Source organism: Anoplophora glabripennis, unplaced genomic scaffold, assembly GCF_000390285.2.
Source record: "Anoplophora glabripennis isolate ALB-LARVAE unplaced genomic scaffold, Agla_2.0 scaffold28, whole genome shotgun sequence".
NCBI classification, from domain to species: domain Eukaryota; kingdom Metazoa; phylum Arthropoda; class Insecta; order Coleoptera; family Cerambycidae; genus Anoplophora; species Anoplophora glabripennis.
Genome location: NW_019416423.1, coordinates 968,769 through 991,624, shown reverse-complemented (window position 1 = coordinate 991,624; position 22,856 = coordinate 968,769). Strand labels below are relative to the sequence as shown.

The 22,856-nt window shown below is 31.2% G+C and overlaps 1 protein-coding gene across 2 annotated transcripts; it reads right to left on the bottom strand.

Moving 5' to 3' along the window:
* Positions 1–775: 775 nt before the first annotated feature.
* Positions 776–22,239, bottom strand: LOC108909887 (carnitine O-palmitoyltransferase 1, liver isoform). 2 transcript variants are annotated; one of them, XM_018714347.1, is made up of 11 exons: positions 21,976–22,239; positions 15,438–15,588; positions 8,160–8,296; positions 6,741–7,017; positions 6,111–6,631; positions 5,845–6,049; positions 4,228–4,361; positions 3,686–3,748; positions 1,714–2,146; positions 1,338–1,649; positions 776–1,252 (listed from the first exon to the last, which is right to left on the bottom strand). In XM_018714347.1, the coding sequence occupies exons 2-11, from the start codon at positions 15,576–15,578 to the stop codon at positions 1,160–1,162; spliced, it is 2,316 nt and encodes a 771-aa protein (XP_018569863.1). In that variant the 5' UTR covers positions 15,579–15,588; positions 21,976–22,239; the 3' UTR covers positions 776–1,159. The 2 variants fall into 2 exon arrangements, with proteins under 2 accessions (XP_018569863.1, XP_018569862.1); XM_018714346.1 differs by lacking the exon at positions 3,686–3,748 and adding an exon at positions 3,928–3,993 and having other exon boundaries at positions 21,976–22,238.
* Positions 22,240–22,856: the final 617 nt, after the last annotated feature.

The window sequence follows — 22,856 nt, the reverse complement described above, 5'->3', positions numbered from 1 at the left end:
AAACTGAAACAAAATCAAAACCCTTGTCGGAAGCTTTTCATTTTATTTTTAAAAGAGAACTCTCCCTTGAAAAATTACGGTCAGAGAAAGTTTCATATACAGGGTGTTTGAAAATAAATGCGAAATTTTTAGGGGATGTTTGACGAAGTTATTTTGTGTTTAAAATTAAATTTTTTATTTATTTTTATTAATTACTTCAGAGAATCCTGTATCCTGTATCTCGAAATCGAAGAATTTTGTACCCACATCCATATCAACTTTTTATTTTCAATGTTGAATTTTTACTTTGACCACGCTTTACTAAAAGAAACTCGTAAATAAAAGATTAACAAAACCTACAATAAAATATGTTTTATTTTTTCCTCAAAAACGGTGCATCCTACGAAAAAAATTGAAGAGACCAATTTCAATCAGAATTGATAGCGGATTTCTAAAGAAATATTAAAACGGGAAAAAGTCAGTGGCGTACCATTTATTTTTATTTAAAAAAGTTGTGGCATTCTCGCACGAACGCCACTGGTGCAAGTAGAAATATTCGGATCACCCCAAAAATGCCCATTGATCCCTCCAAAGCTTGTTTCAAATTTCGACCCAATATCTTTAAAACTCTGAATAAAAAAAAATTAAAAATTAAAACTAAAAAAACACTGTATTTCGGAAACGAAGCATATTTCGGCCTACATTTATATGAACTTTTTTTCACAAAATAACACCCTGTATAATGAAGAGTATTATAAATAATGTGATTTATAGGGAAATTTACAGAAAGAAAGACTACTCAATACTATCGTTTAATAAAAAAAATGTTATTCATTAAAAAAAAACAAGAAAATTAAAGTTATTGCATTGATTTTTGCATAACAAACAAGATGAATACACTCAATAAGATTTTAAACGTGATAAAATATACAATTTTTGCTAAAAACTCAACATCGTCCAAAGTTATTCCTTATAAAAATATCGCATGTTAAATATTTCCAAAATTTACAGCTTTCCGTGAAATTGTTTAGCCTACAAAGAATTTTACAAAGATTTCGATATGTACACTTCATTAAATTAATCCTATACACCAACAATTAAACCACAAACCACAGAAGTAAACATCCGACAAACCAGACGTTTTAGTTAAATGACTACGTTAAAGTAAACGGAAGAGGACTCACTTCACCCCATTCATCGATTTGTACTCTAAATACATCTGTTTAATGTCTGATAAAGCCTCTTCTATTTTCCTGGCAAACCGGTGACAGTCCTGAAACAAAAACTGGTATTATACAGCACGTTTCAATATTTTCATTAATATCTCAAATTAATTGTAATATTTTTATTGTGCATACTGTTGTTGGGCAGCTCTTTTTGTTAGAGATGTGGAAGAACAGTAAATCCTCTCCGGCGATGATATACGACACACCATAACCGTCGTCGGCTACAGGACCAAATCCACCGCCCGCCGATATGCAGTTGGGGTGCTTCTTCAGATCCAAACGATTGGTTTGACCGTGGGGCGTCTGGGACGTGGACAACCTCCAGGGTTCACTAAGCACTTCCTTGAGGAAGGGAGACTCCGCTTCCAGATACTTCGAAACAACGTAAAGGCAGAACAGGTGTCTGTCTATGCCCTTTCCGCACATGGCGTCCTGATAACCAGCCTAAAAAAATGTGATGAAAAAAAATATTATGACAAACAGCGCACGAGTAGCGGATTAAACCCACCTGATGCCTTTGGCAAGCGCTTCTCAGCAACCTCACTTGTTCCTCAACGGGAGTTTTACCGTCCTCCATTGCCTTAACCCAGGCGGCCGATTCGAGTGTAACGGGTCGAAGAGTTTCCGTTCGACCCTCCCTATACAATCTGGTCATGGTGGCTTCGTAGGTTAGGCAAAACTTCCCTGCGTCTCGATAATACGCCAACTGCAGAGCCATCTGGATAAACGCGTCGGGGCTGAGTCCGCAAGTTTTCATGAAACCCTTTCCATAGTCGTTGTGTTCCAGGATCCGCAGGTCTATGTCACTTATGAGATTTTGCGCCACTTTCAAGGCACTGTCGATAGCGCTGGTAGCTTCGTGTTTCAGTTCCCACTTTAGTCGGATCGGGGTGGGTGGCGTGATTTCGGGTTTGCCGATTGTGTTCCCGTCTTCGTCGTATCTAAAAGATACGTTTATGAACATATCTCCAAAGGTTTCTAATAGTTTGTGCGCACGTTGCACTTGACGTAAACTAAGTTCGCTAAAGTGACTTTGTTTTAGGAACCAGTACTCGTTAAATAAGCTAAGTAATGATTTATTTTCAAAAAGAACGGAAAACAAACCTTTAGAACTAAGTTATTACGGTGATTATAAATAATTTATGTGATTAAGTTGTTTAGAGAGTAAATCTGAGAAAAAGCTAAGATATGAGAGATGAAATCGTGATTTTACATGGTTTTAGGAAATTTTGTTAATAAAATCCAGAAATTGCAAAAGTAAACACAACACAGCATGGTTTTCATAGAAATAGTTTCGTTTTTGGACGTCATGTGTGTATGGTAAAAAAAAATAGATTTTCATTGTAATACTTCATAATAGGCCAACCAATAGAGATTTTTTGGCACACTTAAATATTACAGCAAATTTCATGTATTACCTTTTGAAAAATACTTAATAAATTAAAACTTAAGTGATTTCCCCAGCAAAGTTGTGAACATTTTTTTTTAGACAATAAAAACTGCAAAACAATGACATTTTTTTGTTTTTTTTTATAATATCTCGAAAAATAATGATGGAATCGTCTTACTCTCAATAGGATTTTTGTAGAGAATAAAAAAAACCTATAAAATGTTTTTTTGTGCGACCCGATCGGTTCATTTTTTACAATCCGAAAAAACCTCTAAAATAGACCTTTTTTCAAAAATTCATAACTCCGTTAAATTCGAAGCTGGAAAAACAACCTTGCAGAAAATGACAGATAATAATATGTAGTTTATTCGTGCGCAAGATGGTTTCTGTCCCATGCATAGTTTTTGCACAATTGTATTATAAACAAATTAGGGCCTTTTTTGCACAGCGTGGCGATTTATCAAAAATGGTCCAATTTAAATTCTGAAAACGGCATCTGAAAGTAGACGACAAAATCTCCAATTTGTATATCTCGGATTTTTGCCTGGGTGATGGGAAATATGCCAAAAATGTCCTTGAAAATCGCCCGAAAAGATCGAAAGTACGCTCGAGCCAGAGTCCTCCGCTCAACGCTTCCCCCACTACCTAACCGACTCTGGCTCGAGTGTACTTTCGATTGTTTTTCCAGCTTCAAATTTGACGGAGTTATGAATTTTTGAAAGAGGAACTATTCCACCATTATTTTTCGATATAAAAAAACCAAAAAAAATTCACTTTTTGCAGTTTTTATTGTTTAAAAAAATATATTCACGACTTTGCAGGGAAAATCACTTGGGTTTTCATTTAGTAGGTATTTTTCAAAAGGAAATACACATAAAATTTGCTGTAATATTAAAGCGTAAAACAGCCCCTTTTTTCTCTTTATTGGTTGGCATAAGTAAAACTATACACACAACAAAAGCAAGTCATTCATCAGTTACATGTGGCGACACATTACCTTTCACATGGAAAAGAGAAAGAAAACAACATGCAAAGGTTAGCAGAGGATGGGGCGAAGTGTTAGTCATTAAGGAAAATTAGATAAAATTACCGGTTTTCTAATTCGTCTGTTATAAGGTACTCCCAGCAATGAACAATAATTGGAGCATCCGCCCTGATAATTAGAGAAAAAAAAAAATAATACATAAAACAAATATTGAGGAAACCTACACCTACGTTTACAAAACAAATAAACAGGAAGAAAATGAGAAGCAGCAGGCAGTAGGACGCCAGGAGACTCCGTCACCTAGACTGCAAGGCATTAATTTAAAAAATATATATCACTTTTATTACCGAGTTTCCCACGTCTCTGACGTCATTACCCATTCCCAGAGGTGAGCCATGACTGCGGCGTCTGCCCTATAAAACATTAGATGCTGTCTGAAATTATTTAATCATCACATTTTGTCGTTTTGTTGGGTATCCTGCCACAGTCGAGTAAAAATGAAAATTATAACGGAGGTTCTGAAAACTTCAGCAGAATACTTAAAAAAAAATTATTATTAAAGAGAAGATATCAGTTTGCAAAGCTGAAAAAATTAATTAAGATGAATTAATTGTAATTTAAAAATAATAATATGTTTTGGTACTTACCATGAATGTTCGGCATTAAATCCAATACGTCCGTTGCTTCCTACGCACAACGTAAAAGATTTGTCAAACCACCTGTCATATCCTTTGCCGTGTAGTAAGGCTCTTCCATATTTATCTAATTTTGATGGGTCTTTCTGTAAAAACAAACAATATCGTTATTAGAAAACAATTTCTATACAGTAACTGTAAAGTTGGCGCAATATTACGATTTAACCAAACTTACTTTATTCCAAAAGCTGATATTAAGAGTTTTAGTCTCAATTTGAGCCAAACTAAACTGCTTAGCTAAAATAGTTTTATTTAATGAGATACAACAGAAATTCCATATGTAATACTGCCCTCAAGTTCTGTTTTTGACTACTAAATACATATCTGATTGTGACAATTGAAAATATGTTTTAGACTACTGCAACGAATGGGGTATCCGTCCCCGTTTCAGATACTATTATAAAACAAAATAATGTAAAAATTTTAACCCACATTTTTTATTTTCCCCATTTTAAGTATTAAGTCAAGAGCACCAGCCTGGACTTGTGTAACGCGATATAAACACACTATGGTTCCCGGAAAAAGGCCACGACAGATTGGCGCAAGGGACTGAATACATATACCTGCGACCCACTCCACAAGACTCTCCAACGAACGCTCGCCCCAACAACATTTCTTTTACTTCGCTTTGTTTTCAATAAAAATACTTTTTATTTACCGTAGAGAGAGAGAGAGTTTCATTTTGTGGCACACCGAAAACAACCCTCAAATGTGAATGTGAAACAAATTTGGGATACAGCTGTGACGTAGGGTCATATTCGATGCAAAGTAATAAATCATTGCCTGTCAAGGGATCCAGTGCAGTACTGTTTTAAGGGGTTTAGAAATTGAATAATTTCTTTATGAAGAGATCAGTTCACGTCTGACACCCTGTTCCTGCAAAAATTCCTTTATTCTCATTCGATTTTCCTTTGATAAGAGACCGACAATTTTTTGCTCTACTTTGCATCGAATACGATCCTACTAAAGACTGTCTTTATTGTGCCATCTTTTAATAGGAAGCTCAACTAAAATCTCATATCACTGTCATTTTTCTTTTATTTAGTAACGAAGAAATAGAGATAAGCAGTGATTGAGAAATAGAATATTTCAGTCAATGGAGAAGAGTTAATAAATTTTGTTTACTATACACAATTTTTTTTACGCAAACATCCCATTGTATTTAAATTAATATCACAATGAGAGTTACCACAATAGTTATTACAATTATCTTGAAAAAGTTCAGTCGCATTAAACCAGAATACATTTTTTATTTAAAAAGTGACGAAAAAACACGAATCTGTAGCAGAAATCCAAATATTTAAGAAACAAAGTGATCAAGACATCAAACGGAACACATCGTCCAATAAAAAACTGTTATCTATCAATTTTCATATAATTATGCTAAGAACTGTTATAGCTTCGGAAAAAATCAAAATCGGAATGATTGTAACACCCTGTATCTCTCTTAATATCAACCTTTGACCTAGATAACCTTGATTAAATCGTAATATTTTATTTGTAGTCGTTCTGAGTCCAATTAGTAGTGTGATACGAAACCTATAATCAATTAGAAATGTATATACCAACCGTGTCATATTCATACGGGAAATCGTCCAGAGCAACAACAAATGCCGCTTTCTCCACGGCATCCAAGGAAGTTTTGTTAACTCCTTTGTTGAATAACATCTTCCTTATGTTGGCCCAGTGTGTCCTTTCGCCGGCCGTAAGGGCAGCCAATTTCTCCTCACCGGGCAGTGGCTCTGACGTGTCATCGAGAATTTGTTGAATTTGACTGCAATAACATTTTTTATACTCTCGATATTGAAAAAATAAGATTAAAAATTTCTGCTTACACTTGGATTTCTGCAGGCTTCAAAATCCTGCGTTTGTAAATAATGACCTTGAAGTATCTCCCTTTGTGATAAACGACAATGTGATTCGAGTCCGCCAAGTGACAAATCTTATCTGTTTCTGTACCAGGAATCCTGGTGGTGTTAAAAATCCTTTCGTACTGCCAGGAACACAGCGGAACCAACCCTTGCACTAGGATAGGTTCCAATTCTTGTCTCTCGACCAGCCTCCTGAACACGAGTAAAGAGTTTATGGTGGACGCCGCCCTAGCTGCCTGATTACGGGTCGGGTGTAATAAAAGTGCGTCGATACCGTAGAAATTTGAGTTAATCATGAGAGGCGATCTTCCACGGAGGTAAACGTACTCTTCCCACCAATCGGAAACGTAGTTTGAAGACCACCAAGACTTCAGGATTAGGTAACGCTGCAATTTTTTACTAATGCCGTTTTCAAATTCGGCAGCTAGCTTTTCCATTCTCTTGTACCTTTCATCGTCCAACAGAGGTCTAACACTTCTTAAGTACTAAAAATATAATTAACAAAAATTAGAATATATTATTCCCAGCACAGTAACTAATTAACTTTTAACTTAATTGCTGCAAAACTACTCGAGGTGAAATATTTTTTTTTACCCTGGTCATAGTTTCATGCACTGTCGGTAACGGTAGCCTAGGCAAGGATCCCTGGTAGCTGTACAACCTAGGAGTGTTCCATCCATTAAAAACTTTTACCAGTACCAACCAGAGTTTTGTTTTCGTTGAAATCTGAGCACCTCTGGCTCTCGACTCGTACATCCAACCTTTGTATATAAAAAGAAGCTTCAGTATATACCGGAGTATGTATATTGCAGTTAACCAGTATATTAAAGATGTTAAAAAACATGCTGCTAGTTGCCACGGCAAAGTATTTCTAAAAAAAAATACAAAATTAAATTAAAAAAACTTGCAACATAAAGGATATGCTAAAATAGTTGATTTCCTTTATGGGGTTTTCTCAAAATATTTATTAAATCAACAATGAAATATGTAAAGTACATGAAACTGGAAAGTGGCGGCTAAAGATGCACCAATTTTTTTTTAAATTAGCTAATATAACACCAGACTCAAACAGTACAATTTTTTATATGTTGTTTTCTATTTAACTCCTATACCTCCTTGGGTGGACAAATAAAATATTTTAAAACACAATCATTTTCATTTTATTTAATTAAATTCATTATATCATCCTATATCAATCAGACGCTATCCTCCTTTTCACGTGACAGTTCCATTAAAGGTGTAATTTGCTTTGCATCTCACAAATATTAAAGTTATTAAGAAATAAGGACATCAAAAAAAGATAACAGAAAAGCGAAATATTTCTGGTGTGGTATAAATTACGCGCACGTTATTATTATTGTTAAAGTTCCTTAGATTATAAACAGAATTCGAGTCATTCAAAAGTTCAAGATCACGTCGCTGTAAACAAAGTGTTTATTTGGCACATAACAACAATATTATATCACAAGAGAAATTGAATTTTAATAAACTCAATAGCTGCTTTCAGTGCTTTCTTTCGGTTGCCGTTTTTGGATCTAAACGCGTTATGATCCCAAAATCATGTTCGTAGTTGTTTTCTAGTTTCCGCATCTTGTCAAATTATATGATCAGGATCGGCAATCCCCTTTCCCCTATGAATCAAACTTTTTCTGTGATTCGAACTTTTGATCACGATCACATATTTAATATAACCTTAAAATTGTAGTGGTTTCATTTTTTTGTAAGAAGACACTTACTATTTTTCTAGTACGTGTTTGTCTGATCCTGATTCGTGATCATGATTCGAAGCTGAGAGTGAAAGAAAACGGCTATTGGTTAAATTCATATTCATATTTAGAAGAGTCAAATACCCGAGAAACTTCTAAGAGTAATCATTTTCTCGTAATGTTCACTTCTATTACTTTTTTGTATGTTGGTAGTGTTGGTGCTATTTAAAAATGTTTAATAACAACGCTGGTAGAGACTGAAATTATATTACCCACCTCTTTACTGATTTAATCGGAAGACACTTACCCTGGCAATGTTCTAATAATTCCACTAGTCATATTCAGAGGCACTGAGTATCCATTCAAGTGGACAGCAGTCACTAATCCTATTAACACACATAAATATCTATAATGCCCCGGGTACACGCCATTGTGTACACTATTCTGTAACAAAAAAAATATGTATACAAACATGATAAAGCTATCACGGTAATATATCAATGTTGGGTATATATTGTACTCGGTAACGATATTACCTTAGGTTGTTATTCTGTGCTATAACTAGAAAATACGATTCCTAAATAATTTCATTAAACCGTGTTTGCAAAAATTACGGACATAATACCAGAAAATATTTATTGACATTTCTCGATTTCTCTTTTGAGTACTTAGGTGCCACTCTGCAATATTAAAAAACTATTACAAAATGGGGATTTATTTTTTTTTTAATTTAAAGCCGATGTTTTTGACTGTATTAGACATGTGAAAGTGAATAATTAAAACAAATAAAGCAACGGTTTAGACCCGTATAATTATCGGCTTCGATTGTGTCTGAGGAAGGTAGTGGGAAAGACAGCGAAACGTCAAGGAAAATTACATGATCTTGGTTACAATCGGAAGAACTAAATGTGTGACTGTGAAAACCTACACACTATCAAGTAAATCACTTGTTGAAATGAATGACAATATTTACATTTCTCAGAGTAATGTTAAGAAGACTAATTTCCACATAGGGAACCGTAATTGAATTTTTTTAGAATGTCATTAATATGGTGACTTCTATTTTTTGAATTTTTAAAGTATTATTAAATATTAATTAAGATCAGAATTAAATGTGTGAAAAATATTTGTAACTACAAGATTAGTGTTTGTTTACACATAAATTGTTCCGATAAAAAAATCGTTTAAACAACAGCTGATAAATGCGTCTGACGTTTTCCAGACGAGGTTTGTTTTGACCAAATTTAGAAACAACTTAAACAATGGAAGCTGGTGTTACTGTCATTGAAACCAATTTGGAAAGCAGTTAGATTTATATAGCGTACGCAATTATTGTTGAGAAAGTTGTAATTCTAATACATATGTACATATATAAGAAAGTCAAGTTCGCGAGGAAAAAAATTACACTAATTTGTTCATTAATTGTTTATAAATTAAGCAGCTGAATAATAAAATCATTCCTGGTAAGTGTACATCTCAAAAACAATTGAAAATATTTAATGTTACTATTAATATCCTTTTCGTAGATTAAATTTATATGCATTCATTAAAAATTTAACTAGCACTTAAATATTTTTCCTGATTAATGTTGTTCGACTTCTCCAAACGTTATTTATCAACATATGGGTTTGAGGCAACACTAATATAATAAATTATGATAAAATTCTAGTTCTGCCATTTGAGGCAAACCCAGTTCAAACAACTTCTAATTAGAGCGATTAAAAAAGTAGTTTGTATAGCTATTAAACTTTAATCTGTTTCATACACGTACTGCTAATAATTATAGTGCGATACTTTATTATTTCAGTTTTTTTTTTTTCACAACGGTGTTTGAGTGTCACTATCATAGTTCAATAAAAATCAATGCGAGAGATTTTAAATGTTTTCAAATAATTATTTTTCCCTCCTATTTCAAAATAAAGATGTTAATTTTAAAAATATTACACAATCGCACTCAAGTTTGAATCTATATCTGGCCGATATAGTAACAGAGTTCAGAAACACAAAATTGCATTAAATTTGCACCTGCTTTAGTTGATCCTCCATACAGATTACCTAGTAGGTATAGAAAAAGTAAACACATTGAAATGTATTTAACTACCACTTATCTCTGTTAATTGTCTGTAAGATAAAATTCATTTCTAGATTAATTTTGAATGTACATACCTACTAAACATAAAACTGCAATTTATACAGTTTCATGGTTAACGGCATTATATTTCAATAGCGATTCGATGATTTAGTTCGCTTTATTCCACAATATCGATGAAACAAAGGAGCAGGCGATTGCCTCACATGGGAAATACCACATAAAACAGTTCGAAACAAACAAAAACATTAACTGAATATTTGCAGCCTAAGCGAAGTCCAAAAAGTAATTGTAAATAATCTAATTATAAATTATTTTCAACAAACAAAAATATTTCGCTTAGTAACCAGTACGCTCAGGCTGTGAAAGTTTTTTATTCACTTTTTATCATTTTTAAGTAGATAAGATAGTAATTTTTAAATCCGGTTACACGAAATGTAGATATTGAATTCTATACATGACACGGGTACTTAAACTAAATGAAAATGATGCAGCAAAATTCCGGACACATTATTTATGGACGTATACAATTATGAATCTCTAATAATTGCATTAATGACATTATTTATATATCGCCGGTATCCATAATATTAATTATGTTTTTTCCAGCAGACAAATTATGACGTCATTAAAAGCGAAGCAATAATTAGAGAAATACATAGAAGTTCATTCTCTCAAAACTAAAAGCTATAATGACAACTAGACTAATTAAGTCTTATATATGATAACAGAACAAATTTTTTTGGACTTTTTCGATGAGGGAATAAGACGTTCAAGGATTTTCATGACATGGCTTGTTCGAATGGTCATTAAAAATGAAAAAACCGCGGGGTGCTATTAAATTATAGGGTTGAAATTGAAGATAGGGGTGAAAATGTACTTTTGCAGTTTTTTAAATATAGCACGAAAACGAAGTAAAATTTCGGTATAGTTCATAGGAAACATTTTGTAGAGAATTGAATTTCCTATCGAAAGGGCTCATTTCAAAATTTTAAAAGCAAAATTGCATGCAAAAAATCCTTAATAAACAATTAAAAAAAAAGAAAAAATTAGATTTTTTTAATTTTTTTTTACTCTAATTTTTCTTTTTAGTAGAAGTAGGCAAAGAAAATTGCTTTACAACGAATTACTTAATAAAAAACTATTTCAATAGTTTTATTTGTTAATAATAAATAAAGATTTTCCACAGCTGTATGAAACTATGAGAGATTTTTCAAATGAAATTACAGTTTATCATAATATATTTCTTTTTTACTATCTCAAATAAGGAAATTTATAATAAATATATATAAATGATTTAATTTAAAAGTTACTTATTAATTATACTCAAATATTGTTTAGAATTTAAAAACATTTAGATTTGTAAAATTATTTAATTTCAAATGTATTTCAATTCTGTTTCGTTACAAGTCTACAAGGTCGACTTTTACCGTTACTTGTTTGTAAAAATAATAATTATAATCATTACTATGTTAAAAACGACGAAAATCTAAAAAATATTTAAGTTTGACCGGTTATAACAGTCAATATTAGTCCAAAAACTTTTGAAACTGCATCATTTTGAAGGGAATCTCATCTAGTTTTTTTGTACAGCAATTTTCTTTGCCTACTTTTACTAAAAATAAAAAATTAAGAGTAAAAAATTAAAAAAAAAATCCATTCAAATTGTTTATTAACGATTTTTTGCATAAAATTGTCCTTTTAAATTTTTTAAATAAACCACTTTGATGGAAAATTCAATTATCTAACTAATTTTTCTTATGAACTATAGCGAAATTTTGCTTCGTTTTCGAGATAGAATTAAAAAACTAAAAGGGGTGCATTTTCACCCCATCTCCAATTTCCACCCTCTAATTTAATAGCACTCCGCGTTTTTTTCATCTAAAATGATCCTTTGAACGATTCATGCAATAAAATTGCTTGAACGTCATAGTTCATTTTAACCCTGTTTTTTTTGGATATAATCAATAGCTTGTAACTTGAACTGCAGACTTTACTGTAATTCCTTTACACATGGAAGTTTACCCAGCAATGATTGAATTAACAATACTTCATACATTAACATTAGCTGCTTGGTAGAGCTTACTGAATTGAATACTATTTCTTCAATTATTATAGCTTATAGTCGAGTAAACATGTTCCTAGGCCTCGATGAAAAGGTTATTCGTCCTAAAGGGTAAAAATAGGACAACCTCTACAAAGTAAATATGTAATGAATTCTGTAATAATTATGGACTAGTTATTCATATTCAAACTAGTTATTCGAATAATTAATTGTTCCAAAAGGTCAATCATTAATGATGGAAAATATTCATTAACGTATGAACATTTGAATAATAGAGAATGGTAAGCAGTCTAGGTAATCAGAGTTCAAAATTATTACATACAACATACAAGTAATTAAACAATTATTTTAATGTTACATTATAAGAAGAACACTGGTATGAACATGTGTAATTATCTATTTATTCATGTTATTGGAAACTAATCTGTTTTTTTTTCTCTATTCTTTGAAAAAATTAGATATAAGTACTTGGTCGCTAACATTTGTTTGCTATAATTAATTTAAAGGCATTCTTAATCTAAATTAATGTACAGGTCATGAAATATGGATGCGCAGTGGACAGAGGTATCACCTACTTGCCCTGAATCATTTGTGTATTGTGTATTGTCTTTGCGGGTCCACTATTTTTTAAATAATATTAAAGAAACTTCGATCCACACCCGTCCCATGTTGGGAATTTATTTTTGTTAAAATCCAAGCGAAAATGTCATCCTTTTTCCTCTGAACGTATTCTCTTTTTAATTTAGCGCGGTTTTGAATTAATCTTAGACTGTTATTTAAGATGAATTCGCTATGATTTTTTAATTTTTATCAATATAAAAATACAGTAGAGTTAACATTACATGCTTTTTAAAAACTCATAGGTATTAGCAAAGTATAATAAATAAAAAGAAGCAAATACTTTTGCTAGAATATTCCTATATTTCGTTACAATTATTATAATCATAAATATTAGGTAGGTATGGTATGTGTAAGCTGTACTAGATTGTAGGGGCAAAGGTAAGTAGAACTCATAGACAAGTAGAACTGATATGCATATTACTTAAATGCATATTTTATATCTTTCTTTCAATACCTCATAATTTTCATTAAAATGATTTTATTAAAAAATATGGAAATGTCAATTAAAATTTAACAATTTAAATTTGCACCATATTTTTGCAACTTGTCGTTCTCTCCGAATAAGTATTATGTAAAAAAATAAAATATAGGTGTGCCAAGTGAGAGATAATTTGATTTTACAATTTTTTTTTCATTTTTACGATTATTTGGTTATTTAAAATTAAATTAACATTCTTTCAACCATACGTTTTACGTTAAAATTTAATTCTATGATTAGTAATCGTTTAATTTTAATCGGCTACTCAATTTCAGTTCAAACTAGTGAACCTCATCATGCATGACCTATTCTAACCAGTGTCAACTTTATATAACACCATAAAATCACGCAGCAAAAACTATAAAGCTAAGGTGAACTACTGCAAACGTTAGGATATTTGTATTTACTTGATATTATATTAAGACTGTTGCGGTGTATATGTATAGTCCATTTACTACAACTTTGCAATGACGTCAGAGTACGAAATGATACAGTGTTGCCAGGCTGTAAATTTTTTCAGGATATTTCAGAAATTAATTTTTGATAGCGAAAGTCCATTTAAAAGTAATTTTCAATATCTATTGCTTTTTTTTTAACCGCTGTTAGTTGTCGATTAAGGAAATTATACTTTTGCATCTCACTGAATATTAAATGTCATTTGAAGCAAGAAGCTTATGGGACCCGACAACGCTTAGTTTTTGGTAGTGATATGGGAACACTACGTCAAAAAACGTGTTTAACATGACTAAAACGTATAATATGATACAAATGAAACTCGGCACAAGTCTTTAGATTTTGGAATTTAAATAAATTTAATTAAATATTAAGAGCTTTAGTTTAAATAGTATATTGCGAGCAGCTGCCAAATATTCTGAAGGAGAATAATCTCTGCTCATAATTTAGAAAATAAATTGATTTTAAAATATAATCTATAATCTAAACCAAGTACATTACATGTATACAAAAGCATTTTATGACTTTTATTAATAGTGTATATTATTAATATCTGAAAAATATTATTTAAAATGTTGAAGTAGGTACTAATGAAAGGGCGAAACAGTAAGTAGGTATACATTTTTATTTTCTGATAATCATTTAAAATAATAATTTTATAATATATCCGCTGTAGTACTACCTGTACTATGACTATCAAAAAGCTTCATTTGACTGTAGCTGTAGCACTAACAGTTTCACAAATATTTTTAAGTTAAATAAACAATTCTCATAAAACTCATTCAAATTTTTCTAATGTTTACGTTATTTCATACAAAGTTCGTATAAATTTGAGAAATTTTCAAAATTCGTAGAATGCACACCAATTTCAAAGAACGTTTAAATATACTTAATAATTTTCTGGAATGTCTTGATTTCGTTTATGACTTCATCGATAAATGAATATATTTAATTGATTGTCAAAGATTAACGATCAGTTTTCTTTGTAACACCATGCACAAGTGCTTCATTTGAATTAAAGTCCCTACTGTATACATTTTCGTATCAGTATAAAGACAGGAGCTCTGGAAGATAAGGGAAATAATTGCAATGTCTATGCCAAGCGTACTGGCTTCTAATTTCACTCAATTTTTCAATTACTTGAATCAACTTTTCCACTATGATGAACACACTTTACATATATTTATTTACAGCACTTTTAGAAAGTTCCGTTAAGCTAATTTATACATTAAAAAAATCCACCCTGGAATGCTTGAAAGGTCAGTTGCACTGGTTGCAATTGACAACTACCGTTTCATATTCTATACATTTTTAGAAAATTCACAATAATTGCAGTTACAATGTACTATTAACAGAGAGAAAAAAAAATTGTAGGCATAGTTGCCATACAATACCTATAAATAAACGTCGAATATTATCTCAACTAATGTAAATAAAAAATTCACCTTTTGATCTATCAACAAATATAATAATTTTATACGTTCTTTTATTACTGATACATCCCACTCTAGTATTAACCGCTTGAGTGCACTATTGTGCAGTCCAATTCGAAGGGTTTTGTAGTATGGTGGAAACATGTTGGTTTCGAATATCAAGGACATGCAAACCTAAATTTTACGCATCAGAACACAAAGTGAATATCCTTGGACCTTTCTGACCGTGAAAATACTCTTAAATCGTTTAGACAAAACGATGGCCTCGATTAGCAACGTTTTAATTATTTTTTTTTATATATATTTGCAAATATTACACAAAATTTATTAACAATTAACCGTCAGTAAAAATAGAATCGGAAATCAGCAGTTTTTTTCATTGCCTACGTTTCAGAAATTAAATAGCATTTCGATTTTTTAAAACAGGAAGTACTAAAAAAACTCACTTGAAACCTAGCTACCCGCTTCTTCCACGACCTGACGCCAGATTGCCACACTAGATGAAGAACTTCCCTGTCAAAATTGACATCCCATCCCTCGTGGGTTATGGAGAATGAGAAGGCAACAGCAGAATGGGCTTCCGCCATATTGGTTTAGCTGAAACAAAAATAATACAACTTCAGTACCTTCAGATTACGTTTTCAGTTTTTCTTCTTTTCTTCTGCGAGAAATGTAAATAATTGGTTATATTAGAGTTGTTTACTCAAGAACTATATTAAACGAATCATTTCTCAAATAATAAATAATTAGAGAGCTCGGATAGTAACAGAAAACTAAAGTCGGTCAGAATAATTTTGTGTTACTTTCGAGGATGCTGGTTAAAGCGGACATATCCAAAGGTATTTAACAGGGCGTATACAGTATGTTACGATATTTCCACATAGGGCAGAGTTTATCATTTTACGGAAAAAATTGAAACTGCGAAATTTTTACAAATCTACTACACAAATATGCAAAAACAACTGTTGAAGAAGGTCGCCATATGCTGCTGAACATTATTCAGCATGTCGTTGAACTCCGCAAACTGAATTATATCATCTGTGGTCTGCCGTATTATTTTTTGTACCGTCTGAAACAAGCGTTCTCGCAAATTTTTCAATGGTGTTCTGTCCAATAGAAACTAAAAAAAAAACTCCAAAAAGATCATATGGAACTAGGTATGGTGGGGGAGATGGCCAACGGGGCCGCTTCCGTCGATCCAGCAGTCAGGGCAAGTAGAATATTCCCTATCCCCATATTTAAAGATTTGTTTTGTTTAACTTTCATATTTTAAAAACTAGACTTGCTCAGACTACCCGAATTCAGGGAAATTATAATAGGAAAAGTTAATTTTGCTCTAGCACTTTGCTTACGATTGGAACTTCTGAGGAATACTATAATTCAACATGGTTACCGTTATGCATGGCATACTGACCTGAGAGAAAGTGCAATAAAAAAATATTAAATTTCTACTTGGGAAAAGACACTTTCCCAGACGAAAGCTAAAAGTTCGGTATGAAAATGTTCAACAGTACCTATACAATTTAACCGCCTGAAAGTTGCCAGAACAGATTGCAGATGCAGAATACGAGAGTGACGCCGCTGAACCTCAAGGAGCCGCGCCAGGCAACGTCGTTCTCCGAAAATCATCTCTATTTTATTAATATTAATAATATAATTTTAAATTATAGTTGACGCATATGTCTTTAAATATTCATTTCTAATCGATCGATACTTACCAACAACCCTATCGATGTGATTTCAGCTGCGTACATACTGATATGCCGATGCCGTTTGTATAGCTTTGGCGAATATTTGGCAACTGAAGACGTGCTTCCGAATGCATCGACATGCACCATCCACACGATACGGCATCCGTTTGACAAATCTTTGCCGCCTTAATAGTTACATTTTGCGATAACATAAACTACGATTTTAATAATGTTTATTGGAATATCCCGAACACAATACGTTTACAGTTTACAGCTGCACAGGAAACAGACATTTTAGCATACAGGAGACATGAATCAGTTAGCAAATTCCAACAAAATTCCAATATGTTATGTTCACCAAAAGGTAACATACATATTTGTAATTGTTTTGCTTTTATAATAGAGACGCAAATAATAAATATCATCAACTTTTGAAAACTTAATTTTTTTGACAAGTGAAACGCTAAAAGCCGAGCTCCAACCTTTCCTAGCTCTCTTTCTCACTAATTAGTTTGTACACATTTGTAGGTAGTTAATTAATAACCCCTCACTACTCTCTTTGACAACACTTTTTTTTATTAAATTATCATAATTTTACGCAGACATATAGTAAAAACAGTTCGTGAAAGCAGCATAGTTTTCAAGTTTCAAGGAAACTCTGATAAGATTATTGTATCAACACACCTACGCTATAATACTTAGGCATTAGAAAATTTCCGTAGAATATAAGCCAAAATAAATTATACCTATATATATTTAAACATTAAAAAATTTCTGTTACATATAGGTAAACAAAAAATTTTCCAAACAGAACCACTAGGTAGGTAATTGTTATTTGCTTCCGTTGAGACAAAAATTAATACAATAGATTTATACAGGACGGACTGATGAACACATCCAACTTAAAAAAAATATGTTTTTTGAAATTTGTTTTTAGGTTTACCAAATAAGTCTTACAAGTGCTTGTCAAATATATTCAACAAAAAGACTGCTTCATTTAATAAAACGAAACTGAATTATTTTAACCCAACCTAAAAAGTGATACAATGAAGCTGCTAGAATAATATAATTTTAATAATACGTTTTATACCCTAATAAATATAACTGTATTTAATCTAACGAGGAATCTTTTACTTCTAGTTGACAAACAAGCGTCAACTTTCACACAACTGTGCTTATTGCTATCTTTAAACAGCAAACAAACAGCATTTTCGAAACTTTAGACTTTAAACTAGGATCAGTTATTTTTTGCGTCTATGATCAGTTTAAATAGATCTAAGATTATCTGTACGATACCGGGGCTATTTATACTATAAGATTGTGCAAAACGGCAAACAAAATTACTTCGTAATATTACATTGAACGCCGGCACTTGATAAAAAATAACATTTAATAACAAATTAGCCGTTCGTTTTCAAATAAAGAACATTGTTTTCATTATCCAGACGAGTAGATAGATATAATTTTTTAAATCAATCAGTCTGATGGAAATATAAAATAAATGAAATCTTTTTAGATTGCGTGATTTTACGTAAATTGTAATCAAATGTTTAAGTTCAAAATTGGAGCAAAGCGGATGTTTATTAAATTACCATAAACATTTAACTGATTGTTTAATACATACTGATATAACTAAAGTCATAGTCATATCATATTTACTAATAAAAAGAGTAATTAAATCTGTAACATTAAATATATAGACTATTAAACGCCAAAAATGATTCCTTCACAATAAAAAACAAAACAGACTTTTAGCTGTAATCAGCAGAGTAGTTGTTTCTCACAGTATCATAAGTTCAAAGTATGTGTTGCAAATTTTTAATATTCCTACTTCTTGTAACTGTACTGACCTATTTATTTCTCAGGGTTGTTTGCAATTAATATTAAATACATAAGCGTGATATATATTTTTTATATTTATTTACAGGTTTAGCAATTACGTTAAACCAAATGGAAGGTTAGTTATCTACTCGTACTTTATAACCTCATAGTTTGTTATAGTCTTGTTGTTCTTGAACCTTTTGATCTTGGAATGGCCGCTGTTGTTACACAAAGCAAGTAGAATATTTTTATTATTCGCAGGCGATACTTATCGCAATAAGTGGATTGATGGAAATGTGTAGCACTCAGTGTAGCAAGTTGTTGGATGATCGATGATAAGAGGCATATTTTTGAATGATTATTATAAGTTGTTCGAGTTTTCAAAAATATTTGCCAGTCCGAAATTTCAAACAATAACACTAACAATATAAGTAACGTATATAACTTAAAACAAAATTAAGCATAAAACTCCTTCCAATTTACAGGTTTTTTGAAGTAAAATAAAAATATCACAGAAAAAATGTGATCTTTGAAATTGTTAAAAATAGTATTTGAAAAATGTGTACCTTTCGACAAATCTATGCTGAAATCGAAAACAATACGTACAATTTGAACTTCGTTCCAATGAACTATGAATCCAGTCAAAAAAGTAGATTTAAACATATCGAAAATAAATTTTGAGACTGAAAAGAAATTTCAAATATGTTCTATCTACATAGTTTACTACGTAAATAGTTACAATTAATTTGTGTCACTTTGTACATATAAATAAAAGTACTAATGATTAGAAAATCACTGATTTTTTTTATTCTAATATACCAATTCAAGGCAAAACCCATGAGAGGTCAACGTATGCTTAAGTAACTTCAAACGCTTAAATCCTGCATAAGTAATATATTTAATGGTGTAATGAACTTCCGATTCCATTAACTTTTTACAATAAAAACTTTCATAACGAAGCACATATTTTAAAACTTCGAGCAATTTTCAAAGCGAAAAGATTTGAAGATTTAATTAAAACAGTACTGAATTTTTCAGGTATAAATTAGTAAATTATTTATAGAAACTTGCACTACTGAAGTCAACGAACTGCACATATCTTGGCGAACTTGCTGCACAAGCAATGGTGTCAAATAATTAGTACTACACTGTCTGATTAAATTAGATTTGAGCCAGAAATATATCTGAAAAGATACTTCCGAAAGAGTTCGGTTTGAAAATCCAAATCCGTTCAGTTTTATGCAACTAATTCCCTTAGGGATTTATAAATAAAATAAATAAATGTTGTTCATAATTATGATGCCCTAGCATAAGAAATATGCGTTATGTCATTCGTACCAAATCAATTAATTAAGTATAGTTCTGATTTTAACAATATGTATACAAAAAGACACGTGATATCCACTTAGTAATATTAATTTTAAAAAATTGCTTTCTCCTTTGGCCACCTACATCATCAATTAAGTGATACTTATTCTTGTTTCCCATTTTACATCCTGTTTGTGAAAATATCGTTTCCTGTACTGTACCTACGTATTCCTGTGATAGATATTTTCATTCCTTATTGATCTTACTCTTACTCAGTGGTAAAATTCATTATCTCATTAACATACAAAATTATTTTAGTTATAGATTAGAAAAGCTGGAGTATAATAGGTATCGGTTTACGACCCTTGATCTGGCGTACCTACTTGATCTAAATTTTTATCACTACGCATACGAGGGTCAATCACCGTTATCCTCATTTTGGGAGGTGTGTCGTATTATTTGATAATAAAATACTACAGTGGGACCATTTTTGATAAGGGTGCCACGCAGGGTCAATAATAATATCATTTAATTGATTAATATAGCTTCTACATGGTCATTATTAGTCCCATCTGTTTAATAATAAATACTATGGAGGATACACACCTACAATGGTAAAGATGCCAAGGAATATTTTTGTAATAAATTTAGGAGAGCTAGAGAAATTGCCACTGAAGAACTGTTGTATTCTTATGTACTTTCCATAAAGACGCACTTTTCAAGCATGTAGATTTATAACGTCTATATCAAAGAAGAGCTGCTACGCTATGTTAAGTACCTAGTCATATAATACTGATTATTGAGATCGTAATTTTAGAAATACAAAATCATCTTAAAATATAAAACGATGCAAGTAGCTGAAAATGTTTTTGCTTCACTTTTGGGATAAATTCGAAAAATGTAACATTTTAGCAAGAAAATTAAAAAATTATTGTAAAGCACGTCACAATAATTTTATTTTTTAACTATTCTGAACGCAAAGAAGATAAAAAAAACTCGTGTTTGAAATCATTGGAATTTTAACAATTTTAGTAGGTTCGTATATAAACAATAACTTATAAATTAATTTATTCAAGTATATATTAAATTTTGCAAACTTGTAGCAACAATCAGCAGTTCTAGAAGACTACACAGCGTTATATAAAAATTGTTTCCCGAAGCAATAATTAATAGGTATACAAATTATATATACTGTCATAAATTATCAAAAGTTAATATATCAAATATTAACACCTTATTGCGTCAAACGTATTTAAAGAACAACGATAATAAATAAAAAATAGGTACTCATTTACAAATAAGAGGGTACACCATGCAAACAAACAACTTTAATGTCGTCAAAAGACCTGTTTTAGCTTATCGAAAGACGGCTAACATTAAACCAATTAAACCGTATTTCTAACAATATAGAATTAGCACACAGAAATAAGTAATATTATAAGTACTTTTGCTTTGCTACTATTATGTACAAACATATTTGAAATGTGATAAAATCTTGATAACGTGAGATGTGGGGTACGTGGGTGAGAAAATAGACTGAGAAATTTAGAGGTATAGTGCGAAGTCCAAAGTCCAAACTTCAAATTCTAGCCAAAGGTTATCCTGCTTAATATAGAATAAGGAATTATTTCCGTGTTCCTATGAATGTTACTAGTAATTATCATAATTTTTAATATCTACTAAAATCTAACGACCGTCTGTTACAAGTTTAGGTCAAAATATTTTTATTAATGTGCCTCTCGCTGTAGTCACAATAAAAAATACTGATAAACAATTCATCTATAACAAATTATCACAAATAAACAACATACGTAAACTGTTTATCTTTTACATTAACAGAAGTAGGTGTGTATTATTAAATTATTTCTATTGGTTCGCTTTTCAGACATGCATTTACAGTTATTTACTGTTTACAAAAATATTTCTCACAAATTCCGTTAATAAAATGATTTATTTTTATTATAATTAACAATCAGTGTCTGAAGGAATGAATATTTAAAGTTTCAAACATTGGAATTAGCATTAAATATTCCATTTTAATTAGCAAAAAATTATAAAATACAACTACCTATATAGGTACACCAGTTAGATTCTGAACAGAAGATACCTGTGGGTACCTGTGATGAAATGGTTAGTTAATAGGTATTTAAATAAAAAAACTTACCACAATTTTAATCCAAAATTAATAGAATATAAATAGTTGTTTCACGTAATATAAAAGTATGGGATTTCTAACTACCAAACCATAATATTAATCCAGCAGCAGGTAAATATTTTAATACCAGTCCCAAATAACTAAAGAAAGATGGTAGCAGAGTAAAAATTACAACTAACTACCGCCACACACCACCGCAAACGCAAAACAAAACTGTTTCTTCCGTCCAACGACTCCGAATGAGACTCGGAAAAAACGGTCTGTTGTTAACTACGAAGCCTAATCTCTCCTTGTTTTCTGCACGAGCACGAGGTATGCTATCATCTTTTTCTTTTTAGTGTTGTGCGCGAACGCGGATAATAGTGGCGGCACATGTAGGGCAGGAATTGGGGTCAAAATAGAAGCAAGCCTTAGCTGACCATCTTTAATATCCGTAGCAGAAGCTTAGGTCACAGCATAGATAAAATATATATATAGGAATGGGTCACAGTAAGATGATCAAAGCAAACTGCCTCATTTCTTATTTAGAAGAAACCTAAAAATAATTGTATTATTTCTATTGTTACAAAATAATTTTTTCTATATTTTTTTTAATTGAACAAAAATTCTCTATATTTTCAGAGAGTGAAACAGTTAGATATATTAATTAAAAAAAAACGATGATTTACAAAAATAAAAAGTAATTAATTTTTCTTAATCCACAGGAAATAAAATAACAATAAATTAATATCAGGTATATCAAAACATAATTTCATGTTATAAAGAGCTCAGAAATATTATTTTAATAAAAATATAACAAATACGTAAGAAACTATTATAAATTTTTTATTAACAATGAATAAATTAGAGGAAAATAACAGCAAATTTCCCCTGACTGTGACAGATATAAA

Excerpts from the sequence above, each read along its gene's own strand:
- LOC108909887 (XM_018714346.1), bottom strand. The coding sequence starts at position 15,578 with ATGGCGGAAGCCCATTCTGCTGTTGCCTTCTCATTCTCCATAACCCAC. Across the intron at positions 2,147-3,927 it reads TCAGAGACGTGGGAAACTCG|ATACGACGAAGACGGGAACA; the intron begins GTAATAAAAGTG and ends CGTATCTTTTAG. Across the intron at positions 1,253-1,337 it reads AAAAGAGCTGCCCAACAACA|GACTGTCACCGGTTTGCCAG; the intron begins GTATGCACAATA and ends TTTTTGTTTCAG.